Source organism: Ursus arctos, unplaced genomic scaffold, assembly GCF_023065955.2.
Source record: "Ursus arctos isolate Adak ecotype North America unplaced genomic scaffold, UrsArc2.0 scaffold_17, whole genome shotgun sequence".
NCBI lineage: Eukaryota > Metazoa > Chordata > Mammalia > Carnivora > Ursidae > Ursus > Ursus arctos.
Genome location: NW_026622841.1, coordinates 19,556,008 through 19,579,795, shown reverse-complemented (window position 1 = coordinate 19,579,795; position 23,788 = coordinate 19,556,008). Strand labels below are relative to the sequence as shown.

The 23,788-nt window shown below is 39.4% G+C and overlaps 1 protein-coding gene across 5 annotated transcripts in view; it reads right to left on the bottom strand.

Moving 5' to 3' along the window:
• Positions 1-4,320: 4,320 nt before the first annotated feature.
• The window catches only part of CCDC68 (coiled-coil domain containing 68), a 53,440-nt gene continuing 33,972 nt past the window's right edge, over positions 4,321-23,788 (bottom strand). For 4 of the 5 annotated variants that reach the window (XM_057313068.1, XM_044383024.3, XM_044383025.3 and 1 more), the window contains 4 exons: positions 19,815-19,920; positions 18,419-18,502; positions 9,320-9,396; positions 4,321-7,019 (listed from right to left, as the gene is read on the bottom strand). In XM_057313068.1, coding sequence (XP_057169051.1) covers positions 6,962-7,019; positions 9,320-9,396; positions 18,419-18,502; positions 19,815-19,920 — 325 coding nt within the window. In that variant the 3' untranslated portion in view covers positions 4,321-6,961. Of the gene's footprint in view, positions 7,020-9,319; positions 9,397-18,418; positions 18,503-19,725; positions 19,921-23,788 lie in introns of those variants that run through there. The other variant, XM_057313067.1, reaches the window with a different exon arrangement.

The window sequence follows — 23,788 nt, the reverse complement described above, 5'->3', positions numbered from 1 at the left end:
TACCCCCTGGGTTCGTCTTAAATAATTTATGACAAGTCATTAAGGACTTGCTTTTCCTGATGGTCTTATAGGATTTTTAAATAGTCATAGCAGGCTCCATATTGAGGGGGGGGAAATGTCGACCTTGACACTCACTGTCATTAATGAGGAAAAGAGAAATCTTTTAAAAACTGTATGTAAGGTGTTTGGATTATTCACTGCCGTCTATACCAAGAACACTTTCATTTCTAACATAAACTTCTAATTCTAGGGGCACCTGGGTGGCTCAGTCGGTTAAACGTCCCACACTTGGTTTTGGCTCAGGTCATGATCAGGGTACTGGGAAGGAGCTCAGGATCTGTGCTCAGTGGGGAGTCTGCTTCCCCTCTCCCTCTCCCTCTGCCACTTCCCCTTCTTGTGCTCTCTGTCTCAAATAAATCTTGAAAAATAAAATAAAATTCTAATTCTAAGAACATGAACATTGTTTTTCTGTTAAAAACTCATTCAGGTGACTTACGTTATGCTTTACAAAACCAATACGCAAATTATAATTTGACTAAGGTGATAATATAGGTATTAGAAATGTTTTGTGATAATAATCTGATTGTCGAAATTATTAAAGCTATAAATCATTTTTGTAGGTCTCTGAGAAAGTGACTCTTCTTTACCAAAAAGATTAAAAAAAAAAAAAAAGCAGCAGCAAGGTTAATAGATACTTCAATCTGTTTGCTTGATTCTCCGGAGAATTTTATATCATGACTCATTCACTGATGAAAAAAATAAAGCAGAAGGAGTGATTTGGAGTCGTGCTAGTTCATTATTGGATTATGAATACACATTACCTAACTTCCTGGACCCTCTTCTCCCTTGACTTCCAACAGCAGTTCCTCATGAGTCCTCCAGGCAAAGAGCATAGGGTCAAAATAAGACCACTCAGCTGAACGTTTTAAGAGCAGTTTCCCCTTCATTGTGCCTTCCAGAAAATGTGGGCTTTCTCAGTATGTTAGGAAACATAGACAAACAAGAACTGAGATACAGATTCCTAAAACTCATTAGCTTACCATGCTCAGAATTCAAAGAACTGGAAGGATAATTTATTATTCAAATAAAGAAATGATTTTTACAAAGGAAACGTGAAAGAATATGTTGCATGGAGAATGATTTAGACAATATTGGGACTTATTCTTCACTTGCCAGTCCAGCTTCCTTGATGTCCTGGCTATTCTGGGGCATGCCTGGTCTGCCTGTCCTCTGGAGCCTGGGCACCTGTGCTTGCCTCTTCCTGCACCCCTCCTCCAAATAACATTCTCGTTTGGTTACTTTCCTAGCCTTCTTCCTGTCTTTGCTTAAATGTTATCTTTAAAGAGAGAGGTCTTATTTAAAATAACTATCCTGGAGCGCCTGGGTGGTTCAGTCTGTTAAGCATCTGCCTTCGGCTCAGGTCATGATCCCAGGGTCCTGGGATTGAGTCCCCCATCAGGCTCCTTGCTCAGCAGGGAGCCTACTTCTCCCTCTGCCTGCTGCTCCCCCTGCTTGTGCTCGCTCTCTGACAAATAAATAAAATCTTTAAAAAAAAATAAAATGACTATTGTATTTAAATTACCAATCCATAGTTAACACATTTAAAATTATCACCCAGTTTTAAATTGCAACCACAAACCTTCCCCGCTGGTAACTTCTGACCCTTGTGTTCTGCTTTATTTTTCTTCACAGTCCATGGGACATCTCTGACTTTATTTTCTGTTTTTTGTCCCTAGAATATATTTCTTGAAGGTAGAGACTTTTCCTTTTTCTTTCTTCCCTGACACATGCATGCCCTCTTCTCTCTCCACTGTCATAGCCCTGGCATCTAGAACAGTGCCTGGCAAATAGAGAGCACTCAATAAATATTTGTTGAAAGAAAAAAAATGATTGAATCCTGTGTGAAAACCTGATTAGGGGGCTGTAGAATAACATAATGTTAATTTTTTTACTACTTTATTGAAGTAAATATTTAAATTGTACAAAGTATTGATTGTTGTCATGGAGCATATCCGTGACATCACCCATATCAACACACCGGACATTTCTACTCCGTCCCTATGTTTCTCTGTACTCCCATGAGCTCGCGCGCGCGCTCTCTCTCTCTCTCTCTCTCTCTCTCTCTCCTCGTGTCCCAAGGGAAATACTGATTTGTTCTATCACTGTGGCATCACACAGCATGCCCTCTCTTTTTCCTCAAGTATAATGATGTGACGTTTATCCATTGTTGCATACATTTGTTTGTGCTTTTTGTTTTTTATTGTTGTTCTATTCCAAAGCATGGATGTACTGCATTTTGTTTACCTGTTCACCTGTTAATGGACATCTGTTTTGTTTTTAGTTTTTGGCTATTACGAACAAAGGTTCCATGAAAATTCAGATACACCTTGTTATGTGGACAGAAGCTGTTGTTTCTCTTGGGTAAAACAAACGAAGAATGGCGGTCATATGGCAGGTGTTGTTCAACGACTTTGTTGTTTTCATATAACGATGTTATATGAAACAGGTGATGTCGTCACCTGTTTAAAAGTTAACTTTTAAGGAAACAACCTGTTTCTTGAAGTGCTTGTACCATTTTTCGCATATAATTTGGTTGCTCCACACACTCAATAAGGCCAGTCTTTTTATTTCCACTGTTCTAATGGTATGTTCGGTGCTTATTTCTTAGGGGTATTCATTTGCATTCCCCTGGTAACTAATGAATTAAGCATCTTTTCATGTGTGTATTTGTAATTTGTCTATCTTGTTTTATGGAGTGACTCTCCAAACATTTTTGCCAATATTTTTTATTGGTTTGTCTTCTCATTATTATGTTTTAAAATTTCTTTATATATTCTGAATACAAATCCTATACATGTGAATATTTTCACCCATTCTTTTTTAAAATTTGCTTAGTAGTGTCTTTCAAAGAGCAAAGTATTTGAATTTTAATCAAGTTCAATTATAAATTTTTTTCTTTTATGGTGTGCTCTTTGTAGACTATGTAGGTATCTTGACTACTTTACCTTCTAGAAATTTTATAGTTTTAACTTTACATTTAGGTATATTGTCCATTTCAGGTTAATTATTATATATTTGTGAGATAAGAATTAATGCTATTTTTTTTCACATACAAAACTTGCACTATTTTCAGCACCATTTGGAAGAATTTCTTGCCTCCTTTCGATGGCCTTGACACCTCTGTTGAAAATGAATCACATAGATGGGTCTATTTATGGATTCTCCTTTCCATTCACTTATATATTTATCTATGTTTTCACCAAAACCAAACCGTTAATATGTTGGGTTTTGTATTTTAACTTTGTGATCTGTGGCCTTGTTGATTTTACTTACTAGCTCCAGTAGCTGTTTGGTAGATTCACTGAAGTTTTCTAAATCAACAATTGTATGAAAAACAACAATAGACAGTTTTCCTTTCCAAGCTGTATGCCTTTTCTTCCTTTTTCTTTTTCTTGACATATTTCAATGGCTAGGACTTACAATACAATCTTTAAGAAAAGTGGTGAGAGCAAACATTTTAGCAATAGTCTTTCATGATTAGTTATATTGACTGAAGGCTTTTTTTGTAAAGCTCTTTATCAGAATGATAAAATTTCTTATTCCCAGATTGCTGAGTTTTTATTATGAATGGTGCTTTTGTCAAATACTTTCCTTTACTTATTAAAACAATTATATGGTTTTTCTTCTTTGTTATGTATATATGGTTAATTACATCGATTTTCAAATGATAAACTAACCTTGCATGTGTAGGATAAATCCCAATTTTCTGTAATTCTAGTTTAATTTTTAACACTTATATGTATCTACTTTAATAATAACAAAGCAACGATTATTTAAATCTTTATTGCATCTTTAATATTTTCCACTAAAAAAGGAAAAGGAGGAAGGAAGTACAGAAGGGAGCAAGTGGGGGGAATGATAATGATGACATTAGTTGAAGGAATTTTCAGTTCTTGATGGATTGGGTCCCTACTTCAGTCTTGATGAAGATTCTATAATTATTCCCAGGTCAGAGGGGAGGTAAAGATTTTCAAAATAAAGAAATATGAAAATGTTGGAGAAGTATGTTTGTTACTTTTATAATAATGCTACTATTTTTTCAAATTCAGAATGAAAACTTAATAACTTTTTCCATTAATTTGGATCCAGGGGAAATTAACAGAAAAATTCAGGGAGCTATCTAAGTATCTGTTCGCTGGCAAAAACAATCCATTTATTATGGGTTATATTGTCATGAACAATCAAATAAAAATGACTTAGTTCACTTATGCATAATAATTTTCATGTAAAAAGAAATAAAAACAAAAAATAAACAAAATATGATATCAATTTATTTATTGTAAAGCATGCCATAAGCAATTATTCAAAGGATATATGTATTATACCAATCATTTAAACATCTTTTGTTGTTTAAACATCTAATGATAATTTGTAACCATACGTAATCAAAGTGAAACTAAGTTTCTTTTTATTTTTCACCTTTGTGTATTCACTTCAAGGTCCACCTCAGACCTTATTTAATATATTGATTAGTATAATAATAAGTACAATTATTTAGACTACAACTGAACTGGTGTTTCTTTTCCTGTATTTCTCGTGTGGTACTTTTAGGTTAATGCTTTTTATTCTCCACTGTGATCATTTGTTTTATTGCTCAGAAATATTTATTCAAAGAACATTCCAAATGATAAAAGCTGAAACAATAAAGATATAGGACATAATCCACATATGACAAATAAATGATATTGCTGATGCTACTAAAAAGATACTTTTGTATTTGAAGAGTCCAGACCTTTTTAAGCTTCTGAAACTGCTCGTTCTTATTCTCAGGAAATCCAAAGGCCATTCCAGAGTGAATGTGGAGAACATATGAGCAGGTCCTTTCTGTGTCACGTCCAACGGTACTTCCACGTTCAAAAGTGAGCACCATTAAACCTAAATGAAACCCAACAGTGTCTTCCCATTTTTGACTCTAGGATACATTATTCTAATAGGCATCATTCTAGTTGTTAGCTCAGTTAGATGGATCCGTTCCAAACTCATATTTTATCACCATCCAGCATGGTGATTGGGGTGTAAAAGGAACCCTGAGTAATCTTCAGGTGAAAGGTGAATTCGCCTACCACACTGCAAATGCTTGACCGAGTTCATGATCCCAATCTCCCTACAAATGTGCCTGAAAATATACTACCGAAAAATCTTCCATGCAGCATAAAGTCATGATCATAAATGTAGAATTAGATTTTTAGCAGGGAAGTTTTTCTGAACTACGTTCTCATGAGGGTAATCCAACAGGTGAAAGGCCAACTTAATTGCAGCAAAATATTTACTTTATGAGTCAGGGTTGTTCCTGACTGTCATTCATGGGATAATGCGCATAGCCAACAAGGAAGCTGTGCTTATTAAAGTAGGAAAAAGAAAGGTATTTCTATAGTGTGGCAATCTCTCAGACCACCAAGTGAACAGATAGAAGGACTACTGATGGCCAGGTCAGAGGTCCAAATCCTTGCTCCATGGTTAGCAGCAGGGTAAATTCCTGGACCTCACAGTACCCACCCCTGGAAGATAGGGTAATAATATGACTTGCTTTTGAGGCCTGATGGGAAGATTAAAGTAATTAATACAGGTAAAGTACTTAGAATTTTTCCTGGTATAGGAACTGTGCCATAAATGGTATTAGATATCTACATTTGAAAAATAAGCAAGCAATAAAAACGTGAAGCATGAAATGCACCCATTCAGCTATGCAACCTTTCAAGGATTACAGTACTTGGATGAATTTATAAATACATTACTTTATCTCATCTGTATTTTTAAATATTTCATAGATAATACTGATATTTCACATTCCCCCTCGAAAGGCTTCCATCATCTTTCCTGAGAAAATGTTTACAGTCATACACCAGACAGGATGATCAAAAGGCTTTCAAGTAATTCACCCTTCAGTGGGGCTAAGGCTGCCCATTATTCCTTTAGTAGAAGTGTGTTCTCTTCTGAGTGTCAGCATGTTTGCCTTTCTACAAATTAGAGTCTGGTTTTCCTCACAGCAATCACAAACTCCACCTGTGATGAATGCCCGTATCAAAATGTAAATATGGTTTCACAAAAGCACTGGATATTTCATTCCAGTTCATGAATTCAGAGTCTTCCTGACTGCAGACAGCAGCCACTGTTCCTCTAAACCATAATATACACATTTTTATGGAGGTATGGGCTGACAGCATTGTGTTTCTATTCTTCCCTCCAGATATTTTCCTAGCTAATATAAGAATCTTGAAAAGAAAATTAGTCACGAAGCCAGAGTCACAAGCTCCATTTCTTTGTGCTTATTTGTGGGTTGTCTCTAGCAACCAATTTTCAATCCCAACTGAAGAACAATGGCTTCCTAAGGTGTGGTGAGACGCCATGATGCTCAGCTTTGGAGGGTTATGTGGGTTGAGGAATTAGCTAAAAAGAACCTACTCCTTTTCCTGCCCATAATGCAGTAGAGACTAACTCTCCCACAAACCCTGGGTCAGGAGATGAATTCATAAATTCATGTTAAGATATTTTTTATTATCCAAAGTTAACTTTAAAATATATGATTTACTCATACACACACACACTCTTCCATTTATATACATAAAAACCACTCTCAAAAGGTCAACTTTAAACCACTCCCTTCAGCAAAAATCTGCAAAAATGATTCAGATCTTTTTTTAAGCTTAAAGCAAAATTCATCTTCCATTGAAAGTCCCTGGTCTCTTCACCCATTCAGTACATTTTGAAGAAAGAGTTCCTTCCCTTGAATATATATTTGTTTGATTTTCTGGAATGTCATCTTCCTGCAAAGCTGTTGATGTACAGTAAGTTCCATCGAATACTGGCACCGAGCCATTTTAACGTGCAAGTTTCGGCTGTGTTTCAAGGAATAAAGAAGACCCACAGCAATCTTTCTTATTCAGATCTTCAGCCAGCCAGCTCATTTCCGGAGCCTAATCAACATCAGATAGGGCGTAGTGTCGACTGTCTTCAATTCACTGTAGAAAAGACCATAATGTCATCGAAATCAAGCACATTAAACTTCAGTGATATAATTGCTGTATCACCACCATTACCATCTCCACCGCTCTACTACCACGTCTGAACTAATTGCTTTAATCTAAGAGATATCGTGGTTAATTGGTTGATTCTAATTCCCCATGAGACATACTAGAATCACATGCGGAAGCCTCAAACTTATGTCAGTTCAGCTAGTTGTAGTAGGACGAGAGTGAGGAAGAGTGAGGGGAGGGGAGAGAGGATGAGAGCCTGTATCTGCCGTTCCACTCAGTGAAGACTGCACTGCTGTGACTTAGAGACAGGAAGCAAATCAACCCTTCTGCCAGGACGTTTTAGTTCTGTAGGCTTCTCAGTCTGAACTTTTCTCCTCACTGTGTGATTCTAGGATTTAAAAAATACATGTGTATGTATATATATGTACACACACACACACACACACACACACTTCTGTATGTGTTCTGTTGTTCTTGTCTAAGAACATGACTCTGAATCTCCAGCAAACACTTCCGGTGCTCAAGAAATATCTCTAATGCTCAAGGGAAACCTTGCTTTTAAGTACTTACTGAGAGATATAGAACTACATTTTATGGGTGATTAAAGAGATTTGCCTGGATTAATCTTTAAATTACATGATTTTTTCCCCTTTAACAGCTACTTTTCTACTCCAGTCTCTCCCTTGAGTTATAATTCCATTGCATATAGGCGAACCCAGGCTTCCCGAATCATACTACCGCTTACATTCTCAAAGCAGCCAATTGGCCATATTTCATTTTATAGAGATGAGATCTACCAAGTCATAGGAAGTAAAAAAAAAATCTTTAAAACTAAAAGACATTTAATAATTAATTTACTACAGCTAAAGAATTAGCGGTAGAAGTCATTCTTTCCAGCACCTTCTCTCTGTACCGGGTAGAGTATCCGCATTCCATATTGGAGTGGTTACAATATTGAGACAACCAGTTTGTCCCTCCTCTCCTCCACTCTGGCTGCACTCCCTACAGGGTCAGAACAGCTGAGGAGGGCCACCATGCTTCACCACCCAAGGGGACTGGTATCTGGTAAGGGAACAAAATAGCAGTCATCTTCCTTTCCCTTGGAGGGTCATGCTTGCCCTTCTATTCTGGACTCTTCATTTCTTCCTCCACTGAAGTGACTACTTTCTCACTGCTTCTGAAATGTGGGTATTTCACTTCCTCCTTTAATCTTTCTGGGGCTTAATTTCTTTTCTTTATTGGAAGTTGCAGGGCCAGAGGCCAAAAAGTTGATAACTTAGCATCCAGGAGCCCAACGATTCCAGAAGACTCGATTGAGAATAGCTCCATCTCATCTCTAATTACATATATCATTAGCAAAGTGAAGCAGGGCTGCAGGGAATTCGGAAGAGGGAGAGGGACCTACCTGCTTTCCTGGACTGGTGCTGATCACAGCAGGCCTGATTTCTACCTCAGGCACTGCGCCCAGGCGAGTTTCAGAAAACAGGCTTTTGCCCTAGAGGGACTAGACTGGGAAATTCAAAAGCTGCTAGAACAGGAAGCTTTTAATCACTTTTTAAATGATTCACGTAATTACAGACTACGTTTTCTTTTAAGTGATAATTTCATAGAGTATTATGGAAATAAGATTTGAGCCCAGAAGGTTTTTTTTTTTTTTTACAACTTGTCATTTCAGATTCTGTCACCATTAGAAAGTGACTTTGATGGTTTCAGCCACCATTTTGATTGCTGTCGTGGGCCATTATCATTGCTTGATTCAGTCATTATTAAGTAGTTACTGAAGACACTTGCCCTTAGCAAGGCAGGAAATGAAATGAAATACAAGGAACTATTCCTGCCTTCTTGACGTTGACAATCTACCTGGTCTGAGATACAGACATGGACATTTAAATAAATACAAACCATTTATAATTAATATGCTCATCAATGCTACAGAACCCAGGAGTTAATGGAGAAACAAGGAAAATAGAGAAGAAATGATGTGTGCTGCTTGGAGAAAGTGTTGAAGCCAAGACTAGGCTTGTTTTATGGCACAGAGCAAGAAAAGATACCTGATTTTATTCACTCAGTTATTCAGTAAGTATTTCTATGTTAGGCTTTGAGGATTCAATGATGAACAAGTAACACAGGTCTTATTCTCAAGAACTGGGAAACATGGTAAACCCATGATTACATAAGTATTAATAGACTGGAATATTTCTCAAGTGGGATAAATGTCAACACTCATGAATGAATGTCCAACAGAAGCTGGGAAGGCAGATGGCGGTGGGGAAGAAAAGCCTTACCTTGTAGAGACAGCCTTAGATACAGTTGTCCTAGGCGTTTCAGACCAAAGTGCCACCTTGGTTTTTAGTTCTTTATTCTACAGTTGAAAAAAAAAATGTGCAGAGATCACACAGCTAGCACATTAGCCACATGCTCAATGCCTCTGATCGGCCCACCACCCACAGCGTTCCTTGGCAGTAAGCTTGTTGTTTCCATCTATTAGAACACAGAATGTAGCCAGTTGAGAGTCCTTACTATCTCTGAAATTACAAACGCACCTTGAAAAGTGCATAATTTTCCAAGGGATTAAAATGGAGTAGTCTACATTAGCTTCTGAAATTTAACAGCTGAACTATGTTCAGTTTTGCAGTTTCTTTTACATAGGCAGATGCAAAGAACTTCATAAAATAACTTTGTTAAAGAACCTTGTTAAAGACACCCACGATATCGATTACATGTTTGTCGTCCTTGTGCAATCTCTTGATTATAAACTCCTTGAAAATAAGCACCATCTGTTCTTTGCTATATAGTTCATGGCATTTTTTGCCTCAATTTTCTCACTGCAGCCTCAGTTTCCTGATCTCTATGCTAGTGGTAAATGATACACATCTTGCCTATCGTCTATTAGTTGTTGAAAGAAACAAATCTCATGTGATCATAAGATTTTATTTTATTTTATTTTTTTAATTTTAATTATTTTTTTTAAGATTTTATTTATTTATTCAACAGAGATAGAGACAGCCAGCGAGAGAGGGAACACAAGCAGGGGGAGTGGGAGAGGAAGAAGCAGGCTCATAGCGGAAGAGCCTGATGTGGGGCTCGATCCCATAACGCCGGGATCACGCCCTGAGCCGAAGGCAGACGCTTAACCGCTGTGCCACCCAGGCACCCCTGATCATAAGATTTTAAATCTGGAAGCACTCTCATAATTCTAGGGGATAATGCAATGGCTGATAATAAGGAAGGCAAGAATTTAAGTTCTCAGGTACAAATCCTAGCCACTTAGTAGCTATGTGACCTCCCTTAGTTACCTAACCTCTTTGAGCCCAATTTCCTCATCTGATAGATGATAGATAGAATGAAAGAATCATAGTCTCTTCTTCATAGGTTCTGAAATGAGATATCAATATATACTCAGCTCAGTGTCTGGCACAGATTTTAAGACTTAAAGACAGTTGGTTATGGTTTTCTAGTCCAAGTACCATTTTTATAGCTAAAAACTGAGATCCAACGAGCGTAAGTGCTCAACATTTTGTTCATGGCAGAACTCAGGTTCAGAGTCGGGTCCTCCCAGCCCAGAGCCAATGCTTCCTCTACAGCACGGCCACACCAAGCACATTCATTTCACAGATCTGCCACATGAGACTTACAGCAAAGCATCATGCCCAAGGTGGAGCTGTCAGTGGGCCGCACTGGCAGGTCAGAGGTGCTTAAAGGATACACCAGTATAGCAGGGGCTGGGACTGAAAGGTAGCTGGGTGGGAGGCTGACAGGTGGAGCTGTGGCTTTAAGAGAACAGTAACACTCCAGCTCCGATCCCTCGTAGGAAACTAAGGAGTTAAGGTGTCATATAATGGAAGGTATTTCCTAAAAGTCCACCAGATGGTTTGAAGTAAACCAACACCAAAATGCATGGTTTAGGGAAATAGATGTTGGAATTTTGATAGAAGCGAGAGAGTTCATAATTATGAGTGCCGAGCAAATGTCAAGACCTTTGCCAGGTGCTTTCCATACATCTCTTCTTTGATCACTTTTACTCTTATGCATATTAAAGAAATAAGGCTGGCAAAGCTCAAATTCTTCAGGTAGCTTGTTTCTGATAACCCATTCTGTCTAAATGTGCAGGCTTCATGCAGGCCTGACTTCAAATCCCATGTTCTTTGCCCTGCAAGATGTTATTTTTCTGTAACCAGAGGAATTAGCTCAGCCTCCTTATATTACAAATAAGTAAATAATGATCCCCAGGAGGACACAGAGATTCAATGATTTCTAAAGAGATTTCAGATCTGATAAATATGAAACAGAGAAAAGTAAACTGTCAGGAAATTAACCAACAATTAATCTACTGCAACCATCCATCCATCCATCCATCCATCCATCCATCCAGTTGGTCAATCTCTGCCGTGTCTCCGGCACTAAGCCGGTAGCAGAGTGAATGTGAAGAAGCCCAAGAGAACCTGGATCTTTCCCTCCAGTACACAGGATGCACAGTAGAGTGGAGGTGATAAAACAAACATGGGAACATTAAAAAAATAAAAACAAATAAAAGCAGTTCAGGAGATGCCATAGGCAGTAGGTAATTAATTACTACATAAAAGGTATACAGAAATCAGTGCGACTAGAATAATGTGTAACATTTTCATACACAAGATTTCACCTGGACCCTGAAGACAAAGTGAAATGGTCTAGGTGGAAAAGAAGGGGGGAAAAGACTAAGGCAACAGTTCTTAAGGTGTGATCTTGGGATATCAGCAATATCAGCATCATCTAGGAATCCGCTAGAACTACAGATCCTCAGTCTCCAGCAAGACCTACTGAGAAACCCAGGGTGGCCAAGGGATGTGTTTTAAGAAGCTCACCAGTTGATTCTAACATCTGCTCAAGTTTGAAAACTATTGGACTGGTTTTCAGCGTTGGTTGCATATTGGAATTATCTGGGGAGATTTAAAACTTTTTTTAAGATTTTATTTATTTATCAGAGAGAGAAAGAGAGAGAGAAGGAGAGAGCTCAAGCAGGGGAAGCAACAGAGGGAGATGGAGGAGCAGGCTCCCTGGTGAGCACGGAGCCCAATGCACGACTCGATCCCAGGACCCCGGGATCATGACCTAAGCCGAAGGCAGACACTTAACGGACTGAGCCACCTAGGCATCCCTATCTGGGGGGATTTAAAATCTGCCCATATTAGAGTCTCACCCCAGAGATTCTATTTACCTTGGTTGTAGTCTGGGTTCAAAACTTTTCGAGACTCAGGGGGCACCTGGGTGGTTTAGTCGGTTTAAACTCTTGGTTTCAGCTCAGATCATAATCTCAGGGTTGTGGGATTGAGCCCTGCATCTGGCTCCACGCTCAGCTGAGAATCTGCTTGAGACCTCTGCCCCTCCCCCACCCTCCTTCTAAAATAACATAAACAAATAAAATCTTTTAAATGTGCCTCAAAGATGAAGAACTACTGGAGTAAGGAAAGCAGAGACAAGATGTGGGTTCTGACCCTTCTGATTCCTCCGCATCTGTACTGCATAATAACTAAAAAATTGAGCAAAAATCTTCAAGCACAATGATCATTTCGCTGTGATGTTTCAAGAGTTAAGCACTTAAGCCTCATGTAGGAAATGTACTTCAGATCTGATAAATTGATAGTAAAGATATTCCTTGTATAATGGAGATAAAGCTAACATGCACTCCAAACAAGTGTAGGCACATATCCCAGGCCAAGTATGTTGCTAAGAAGAACTCCACTCTATACAATACTCCACAAGTTAGGAAGCGATATGAATCACAACATCACGACGACAACGAATATGGGAATAAAAATAATCCAGGCTGGACAATTACGTAAAGGCTATTGGGAGTTTTTCCAAAAGAAACTCCTAGTTTCTTAAGTCGCTGAGCCTCAAACAATACAAAAGCACGAGAGTTAACACGTGAGACTGTCTTTATGCTCATTTATCTCAACTTTCATACTGATTTACTTCAGCTACTAGACTTAGGTATTTATTTTTGATTCATGGACTTCCACAGTTTTTCCTTTAATTAGAACAGCCATATCCAGGAGTTTTATTGCATCGTTACTTTACAAAACTACAAATCACTGACCAGAATATGTCTACCATTATGATGACTCTATCCAAGGATAGTTTATTGACATCGTTCTCCAAAAGAACCTAATTTTTGCATCCTTTCTATCAACACATTCTTGTTAAATTAAATTTTAGGGATCACGGTGAGTATACAAAATAAGATAATCTTCAATGCTTAGAAAATGGAGAAATTTCTGACGATGCATTTCCATATCATCAGGTCATTAGTGAGGAAACTAGAAATGCACGAAATGTGAGAGGAATGTCAGAGATGAAAATGATGGTGACAAAGATATGGCCAAAGTAGAAAGAAAAGTAAATAATTTTGGTAGAGTCAAGCAGAAATTTTCCGGTGATATTTTTTAAAGTTTTAAAAACCTTGAAGTTGTTCTTGTTGTTGTTGTTTTAAAGGATAGAGTTATATGGGTGAATATATCTCCCTTGAGGAGAGGGGGAAAAGCCCTGCTAGGATAGAAAGACATCCACGAAAAAAAAGTATTTGTTACCATGACTCAAAACACTGGAAAATGGAAAACATTGCAATATAGTAACTGTGACAATGACTAAAATCAATATAAATGGTCAGGCAAATTTAATAACTCTTCATTTCTGTACATATGCACATGCACATACACACTTACCCCAACACACACTTATTTAATCACTTCAATAAATAGATTTTGTGGTGGCGATGGGGGGAAGGGAGCATATGCTTTCAAGACAATAAGACTCGAGTGATTTTGAACGAGTTTAACTTCTCTGGATCTCAGTTTAATCACTTACAAAATGTAATAAATAATAACTTTCTCCCAGAGTAGTTTTGAGGATTAAATAAAATGAAGCTTGTAGCATGCGTAAAAAGAGATGGATGTTTTGGTGTGGAAGATGCTGTCTGTGTGGCTTAGAAACGCAGGTGATGTGTTTCAATGGGTTGTTCAAGCTTGGGTGACCATTTATCATAAATGGAATCAATTCACCCTGTGAGTTAATGGATTCCAAAATAGGCAGTGGTCTTAAATTTGCAGTGCAAGATAGTACACCCCTGCACAAAACATCTCAGTTTAAGAACTTCATAATAAAGCACTGACTAGGACCGGATCAGAAATAGGCTAACCATGGCTCAAACACTCACTAAATTCAAGTACCTGGTCAAATATCACAGGTTTAGAGATGCCCTTCCTGACTCCCGTCACTCTATAACTACCACATTGTCACATTCTACACTTTTCAGAGCACTTGTCCCTCCCTAATTAAGTTGTTGATTTACTTGTTTATGTGTTTATTGTCTGTATCTTCAATTGAAGTATAAGCGAGATGCGATTGGGGACAGTCTGTTCTGCGCATTACCCATATACTCAGCACTCGAAATATTTCCTGGTGCATCTTAAATACAGAAAACTATTTGATGAATCAATTAAATGGATGTGGCTTGGACTTTTTAAAGCTGCAATGGTCATTGTAAAACTCCTTGCTGTGAAGGAAAAGATTTATCTACTGAAGACAAGAAATTCTGGGACTATAAAGATATTCATCAGATACTGCTATAGTCTGAAGACTCTTTTATAAAAGAAAGCATTAAAAAAAAAAAGAGGCTTGAATCGAGCTATGTACAGAGAATCTGAGACAGTACTGAGAGGTGTTTTCACATCACGGCAGAGAGTCTGCAGCCAACCTAGAAGTTCCCATGAAGGGAACAAATCTGTTGCTTTCTCATATATAACAGCAATTATTTGCTGCACTTGGAAATAAAGAAACAGAGTACAATGGAAACAAATACATTGTTCTGGTCTATTTATTAGACCAAAAGGCCAATTGGATAATATATTGTACCTGACCAATCAGAGTTAAGTCACCAGCCTATTTAGGACAGTAACATTTGTTTTGGGGATGATATAAATAAACAGACACAACTAAGGGACATAAAATTGGATTAAAAGCAGCAGCACCGTTGATACCTTGATCCTGTGATGACAGCTGGCACTTCACTATGTCTGGCTAGAACACAATGAAGTGAGCTCAGAAACAGATAACAATCTGTCCAATTAAAATGTGTGACCAATGTGCAATATGCAGAGCAGTAGGGCATTGGAGCCCAAAGAGGCAGATACACCATTGGAAGAGATTTCCAACATAAAAACCCAGTCTAGGATAATAGGCATTTCCAATTCACGAAGAAAGGCCAGACTTCTCAATAAAGTGAGACAACTACAAAGTTAGATCCCTACCTCACACCAAACTTCCTGAATTACATGTTAACTTGGACTTAAATGAGATTCCCAGTCCAAAAAGGGAACCTGACCATGTGCATTTATCATTTCTCCCTTCTTAGACATTATTAAAATAATAACAAAGAATTCCTAAGTATTAAAATCCCTTAGTAATGCAGAGGAAAAAATAAGACTATGAGAAGATCAGAAATATCAGGACTGAAGGACTGAAAGTGAGCAAAAAATTGACTGCAAGAGCCAAGGCAGCTGCAGGTGGGGCTGTGGCTGCTGAGGGAGATGATTGATCTATGAGAATCCTGGGAGTCAGGGAACACACTATCAAAAATCTGAAAAATGGATATGCTTTGAGTTACCAATTCTACTTCTAAAAATTTATCTTAAGGAAGGAAATACACAAATGATCAGTGATGTTTGTATAAATATGTTGAATTCAGTGCTGTTTACAAAAGCAATACTGAAAAATAATCTAATGTACAACAATGAGGATGAGTTAATTAAGTTACTGTATATCAATACAGTGGCTGCTTTGAAAGATAATGTAAATGTAATCTGATTGGTAAGCAAAGACTTCTTGTTATATTGTTATATAGAGAAAAAAACTCTTTGGCATGATCTATGATCTAGCTCCTTCCTACCTTTCCAATGTCATCCCATGCTATTCCATCCAACTCTTAGATTAGAAGCACTCCCAATGGCTCCTTGTCCCTCTTCCTGACAAGCCCTACCACCCAATTTTTCACTAGGCTCAGATTAAAATTCATTTTCTTAGAGAGCTTCTTCCCACCCACCAAGCTAAGTCCTCTCTCCAGGTGTTATCTGTCAGAACATCTTGTTCTTTCCTTGCAGAATGCTTCCATAATATTGCTAGTTATATGTTCATTTATGGGTTCATCTCCCTCTCTAGACAGTCCATTCCAGTGTGTGGAGCTCATGTTTCATTTGTCCAATATTGTTTTCCCAAACTTAGCCACTTCCCCAACTTAGCCAGTTCCAAAACTACATCACAGTAGCCACTCAATAAGTACTTATAGAATTAACGACAAGATTGATGATGTGAACAAACGAATGAAGCTTAAAAATACAATGAAACAGGCATAATATTATGCCATGTATAGTCTGTATCTTTAATACATACACACAGGTATGTAACAGGCACATGGAGTCCCATAGAAATACAGTTGGACCCAACTGTGAGGAGTGACTACCCACAGATGGAAAGCTTGCATGATTTTCTTATTATATGTACTTATCCATATTTCCTAATTTGTATGGAATGAATGAATATATATTAGTTACCCAAAACTAATATTAGAAAAAAATATTTTATTAAGTACCATTTGCCAAAAAAGCCACTAAGTACAAAAAGTGGTGAGGAAATCCCCGTAGGGACATTTCTTGGGAGGAAGAGGCTCTAATGTGGTCTGAATTCCATCACCTGAGCCCCTTGATGTAAACTGACCAGCCATTACTGGGCACTTGAGTGGACAGGAGTTTTGAGCCAATTACTCCCCCATCCCTGCATGTTTCAGCTGCACGGAGCTGCAAGCATTGTCTTCCTCAAACAGCCATTTGTAACCTAAAGAAGGTGAAAATCGAAGGAAAGCCTGAGGCTTAAAGGGCTCACCCTCCAAAGCGGAGAGAACAGGGGTCCTCTGGGCAGAGAGAAATGGCACGCCACGGCCATGGTTACAAAATTTAAGATGGAAAACTGTTTACAACCTCTTTATGTTATGATGATTTGTTTCTTCTGTTTGGGGAAAGCCAAGAGAACACGGTGCACGGTGGTGAGAGAAAAGGTGTGGCAGGGTTCTGGCAGCGTGGTCGTGCCCCACCTCTCGTCTGTCCTGGGGACAGGAAAAGCCCCCAAGGATGATGAGGTGTCTGGTGGCAATCAGAGCATCTCTGATTCCACAGGACGGGACAGCGTGGCAGGGGGACAAGCAGGAGGTCAAAATACTACAGAATGAAGTAGAAAAGGCGCCTGGGTCCAGGTGGTCAGAGATGAGCCCCCGACAGAGGCAGAGAAGGCGGCACTGAGCACCAGCTCGAGCCCCGGGGGAGGCAGTGGTGGCCTCTTCAGGGGCTCCAGCCTCAGTGGCCTCACTGCTCTTCCCGGGAGGCAGGGCGCTGCCGCACCTCGGCCGGCAGCTGGAAGCCTATACAGGGCCTCCCTAGCATAGAGCGGAAGGCGTGGTTAGGAAGAAAAGCACATCTTATCACAGTAAGTTACAAAGTGTTACATTATGTTTCCAAACACGGAAAACTAAGAAAGTTACAAGAGGCTTCTTGAGGTGGATGAGCCCGGAGGCAAAGCGTGCAAGCCACGGGGGGTGTGAGTGATAACAGAGGAGGAAAGAGGACATCTCAGGGCGGGAAGGAAACGAAGACCTAAGACAGCAAACCCAGCTGTCTGGCCAGAGCTGAATTCACCCAAGATGGTCTTGGCTGAGCTTCTAATTCAAGTCCACATGGAGAGATGTTATTATCTGCCCCCCAGTAGAGCAAGCATTCTGGAAAATCTGGACGAACTTTTAACAGTTATTTAATAATATTTAAAGTATTAAAAAGTAGGGGCGCCTGGGTGGCACAGCGGTTGGCGTCTGCCTTCAGCTCAGGGCGTGATCCCGGCGTTATGGGATTGAGCCCCACATCAGGCTCCTCCGCTATGAGCCTGCTTCTTCCTCTCCCACTCCCCCTGCTAGTGTTCCCTCTCTCGCTGGCTGTCTCTATCTCTGTCGAATAAATAATAAAAAATAAAATCTTAAAAAAAAAAGTATTAAAAAGTAATGTTTAATACTTCAATAATTATTAGGAGTACCCCTCCCACAAATCTATAATTTCTTGTGCATAGAAGCAGCCCATGCACACACATTCACAAAAATACATTCATATACACACACAGACACATGCCTGTACACTCACACACAATCACACACAGACACACTCACACACCTGCCCACATACAAACTCACTGTGTCACACTGGCACACCAGCAGACACATTCCCAGGTACACTGAGCACACACACACACACACACACACACTCACATACACTCACATTCGCACTGCAATATACAACAGATTCCCTCCTTACCTGGGCTTCGAGTATGTTAACTTTTTCCTTCAGATTTTCAATTCTTTTATCTTGTTCTTTTAAATTATTTTTTAATCCTTCCATCTAAGAATTAGGAAACACAATTGGAAAAATCTAGTCAGACAACAGGGAAGTTACTTAAATCAAAAACCGCACAGGTTTCTGTGGTCCACCGACATTCATCAAATACAAAAGTTAAATCCCAAAGCATTAGCGGATTCAGCAGGTTACAGAGAATAGCAGGGCAAATTGGCACCTGGGGATGAGAGCATACGGGCAGTCCTATTAAACATTGTCATCTTTGGAAAACCTGTTTAAACCAAATCCAGCGGGCATGCCTCCTGTGGAAAGCAGCTCTGTCCATCCTTCTGCGTTTCCGGCACACAGTGCTTTCATACTGCAGCTGCAGGGGCTGGTGGCCATTGCGCAAGGCCACTGCCTGGAATGGGGAAGCTCCCCAAGGCGGAGATCTGGTCAACCTGCAGCATAATGAGGTGAGCCCGCTTTGCTTGGGAAGAAAATCATCTGTGGAAAAGCAGCGTGGAACTGGGGGGGTGAGGTGATGACCAGAACAAAGTGGGAAGAGAAAACCCACGGATTCTAAGGCTGGTTCTGCCACTACCAGCTCTGTCACTTAACCACTTAGAGCCTCTGTTTTCTCATCTGTCAAATGAGAATGTGGGATGCCCCCTAAATCCTCCTGGCTCCCAAGTGCCATGACTCAATTCTCTGGCCTTTTGATGAGGTCCTAGCCAAATTACATTTGTACCAGGGAGGCATGGGAATTATTTGAAAGAATTCCTTTGGGAAACAAGTATTAGGTAGTAAAAAATGAGGGAAGGTCTGATTTCAGGCCTAAAGCACAGACCCCAAACCAGATCAATAGATTTCTTGAAGTAAATCACATGAGTTCACAACCCACCATCCATCTGGCCGCCACCACAATGCCCTCCTCTCTTTCACCTGCCAGGATGTTCCCAGAGAAGAATGGCCAGGTGACACCCCTGTCCCCGCACACCTACTAAGTAAATTTACTGTGTGTGAGGTTATAAAAACAGATCATTGCTTCCGCAGAAAGGGTTGAATCTTCAAATCTCCCAAATCTTCTAAAGAACAGTGTATGTTACCTGGCTCAGAACACTTTTTTAAAAAATCACTGAAACAACTAAAGACAGTTAAACACAATTTCCCAAATATCTTCATTGAGAGCACTACAGGTGTGGGCATACAGACCGAAGAAGGCATTGAAAACAGAGTCATGTTGCACGGGAATAAAAAGGAAATGTCAGCGGGGAGAAAAATCTCACTGCTTATGAAGTCCAGACAAGCTGCCTGTATTCAGTGTTCTCACTGTAAACATACCGTCTACCAGAGAAACACACTCGATTAATCTGACCTCCTGGATGACACTGCGTAGGTTCTGATGCTGGGAATGAATCACAAACTGCAGATGAGAGATCTGCTCCTGGAGAACGGAAATCTCCATTCGAAGATTGTGGCAACTGGAAATGCAAAAGGAAAAAGAGACATAAAATGTGCCGAAGCATCGTGCAGCCATTTTTTACAGCTAGGCTGCCAGGCTCTCCTCACACGGGACCCTATTACTGGACATCGTGTGGGAAAGATGCTGGGGGCCCCATAGGCCACACAAGACACGGAAGATCACAGCCACAGATCAGCCTCTGATGAGCTCAGACAGGAACTCGAGTGAGTATATCCTTTCGTGTCCAAAGCTCCCTCCTGGACATCTGTGACTTCTCTCCCTGCGGGAGGGGGTTGAGTCTAACTGTATTGAGCCCGACGAAGCACTCACATAACTAAACGGTCTTGCCTAGAAGCACCCACACACCCAGCCTCATCAGAATGTAAGGGTAGTGGGGCTAGGACATGGGGGGCCAGGAAGGAGGTTTTACATAAAATGGGAAACCAATTTCCAACGATACAGAGTTAGTGTATGTTGTGGATTGCCTGTGTTTGTCTTTTATTATTATTATTATTACTACGACTACTATTATAATTTTGGATTCCTGCATTGGGTAATTCTACTACCGGTAAATAGGGCATTTAAAAAAAAAACGAAATTAAATTCCAGCTAATAGTTTGAGTCCACGTCGACTACTGTGAAAAAAAGATAGATGAAAGTTTGAATTTAGATTATTCATACTTTCCCGAAACTCCATTTAGGTAAACGGAATTGATTCTACAGCTTTTAACTTGCCACAATTTTCTTCTGGCCAATATTATTGGAGTTTTGAGGCAGCATGCATTACGGCCGGGTCACCAAACTTGGGAGCATGGTGAGAGGACTCACACAAGCTTTCTCAGCCTCCATGTAACAGATAGAGTAATTCCTACTTGTATTACTTTACAAGAATATACTGTGGATTTTAGGAGATAAGAGAATATGCTTTTGGAAAATGAGCTTTTTACATAGCAGTGTATTGTTATTTCTTTAGCTATTACGGTTTTAGAATTAGTAGCCAACATCTAATGCAATCGCAGTTCTGATTTTTATAGCCTCTACAAATATTACAAAGGTCGTGGACACTCACATGACATTACAGAACACGTGCTCATTGAAAAAAAAGAGAGTCACATTGTGTTTCACATCATGTACTGAAACATTGCTTCTCAAACGTAATATGCACTGGAGGATCTTATGAAATCATGAGGGATCTTGTTAAAATGCACCTCGGATCCAGGAGGCTGGGATAGGGCTTGAGAGCCTGCATTTTCAATAGGCTCCAGGTTGTTGCCAGTGAGCACGCTTACCCATGCTTTGAATAGCCCAGCACTGAACCGCTGATGTTGGCTCAATAATGTATGTAATACTCTCTCTCAAAGCCAAGTAATTTGCAGGCAACTTGCAATATGTAAGACAGTCTTTTAATTTTTTCCCTCTTTTGGTTTTGCATGAGAGAGTGTTAAAAACAGTTTGCTTTACTGTAGAAAAAAATGAATTTCTACAAAATCATAGAAAATCTTGCACAAATATTGCATAATGATAGCCATTATTTATCTATCTTGTGGAATTAAATAATTCAGGCTATAAAAATACAGTACAATTACACAAAATATGGGTAAAATGTAGTTCATTATTGTTCATAGCATAAAAATTAGAACGCTCTGAGTGTTCATCAATGGAAGACTAATTAAACTAATTACACTATATCTGTGCCACTTTTATTGTACATATACTTATATATCACAGGTGCAGACCAACAGAGTTGATGTGTATCAAAGATGATTCTGCAGAATGTTATAAAAAGGATGATCCTTTCAACAAATGGTACTGAGACAATTCTACATTCATATAAAAAAAGAAAATGAAAATGAACTCTGAACTCACTCATAAGAAAAATAAACTTCACGTAAATTGTAAATAAAACTGGGGACCCAAAAGACTTTCAGAAGATAAAACAGAGGAACATCTTCGTGAATGTGCAATAGACAAAGATTTTTTTTACAATAGAACTCAAAACAGTTTTAATCACAAAGGGAAACACTGATAATTTTGACTAGACAAAAATAGGGAACCATCAAATAAGAGGGAACAGGATACCTCAGAACATTGGTAACTCAAATGATTAATAAAGACATTGTACCCAGAATATATAAGGATGCATCTACCAATCCATAGGACAGACACCCCAGGAGAAAAATTAGAAAGGAACTAGAGAGACAACACACACACAAAATGAGTTGAGGACATACAGATCAAAACAGCAGAGAAGGCAAACAGAAGCCTCCCCACGGCTGGTGATGCTAAGATTCAACCTGCTGCAGTGAGGAGGGAAACAGGAGAGAAGTAGGGAGGGAGCAGTCAGACTCAGGACTTCCCTGGGAAATAAGGAGAAAGAATTTGGGATGACTTACAGAGGCAGGCTGGTTTTGAATATTCATCAACTGTTCACGAGCCCATAAGAAAACTAAACGTTATTTTAAAAATTCATAAAAATGTTAAAGATGAGTATTCATAATGGTCTTGTTGTGTCCTATGATGACCCAGAACTCAGACCAGAGGGAAAAAAGATGGGGTGGGGTAGATGTTACATTCCTCAAAATACGAAGCTCAGGAAATTTCCCCACGTATTCTGTGATGGTCTTACCATAGAAGTCACTGTAGATAAACAGAAATCTGAAAGAGATCTCAAGCTGGAAGAAAATAATTTCTAGAAGCACTCTTGAAAACACAGGGTTTTCAGACTTACCTGCATTAGTACACTAGAACGGGGACTAAAAGAAGTTGCAGAAATTCTCTTAGGATTGTTCAATAAAGATGAAATTAATCACCCGTTTAAGGTCTTTTAAATGTGAGACTATAGTGAAATAAACTGCCACCTGAGCTCCCTTTAATCTCTGCTCTTTATCTTTCTGTTAAAGCGACTCAGTCTTAATAAAGAGGTACTAAAACAAAACCAGCAGGAAGAAAACATTACAAAGGCCAGGTCTAGAAAAGGCCACCAAGCCCTTCTAACAGATGTCTGATTCATGCTCTGCCTCCCAATGCCTCAATATAAATGTGAAGTAAATGCTGAAATTAAAATAGAATTGCAAATCTTATACTTTGGGAAGATGTAGATGTGTTTCTCCCGTCCTTCTGACCGTGTACAACCAAAAACCTAGAGATTATGTATAAACAAACACAAGAAGGCTCTGAAAGACAGAGAGAAGGCAGACCCGCTCAGGGCCTGGGAACCCAAGGCACAACACAAGGGTGAGTTCCCTGGGTTTTCTTTTTTGCCTCATATATCCCAGATGTGGAGCTGGAAAAGTCTGTACTGGAAATGCCAAAGAGAGCAAACAAGGAAAGGCCCACCAACGAGAGAGGAAAATCTTGTCCCTCTTCTTTTGGGGAAGGGAACTGAGGATCGTCTCTCCATTCAGCACTGTGGGAGAGTGAACAGAGCACCATTTCTGATATTCTTCTTCTTAGCTTCCTTCCTGTTCAAGAGAGAGAGTCCACCCTGCCTTTAACTTGCAGACATGTGAAAACAAATGGCTTAGACTTTAGTAATATGGGATGATCGTAGCCTAAGTACTCGGCAAGAAGCATACCCTCAATCACTCTGATGACCAATGTCTGCCACACACTTAGTCAGAGGAAATTGAATGAAAGGCGGACTGTCTCTCCACCCGTTCATCAGGATACTTTAAAATCTATCTTTGGGTTAACTTGCACCATCAGAGGACGGCATTATTCAACGACGCCATATTGGCCCTCTGCTCCTCACTTTTATGATGGCTTTGATTTCATTGTTTTCTGGCTTCATGCTATCCTTTTTTAAAAAGGATTTTTCTGAGGGACAGCTCTTGTGTTTCTCCAAAGGATAACTCTAAAAAGGACCTTTGTGTTTGTGATGTCACAGG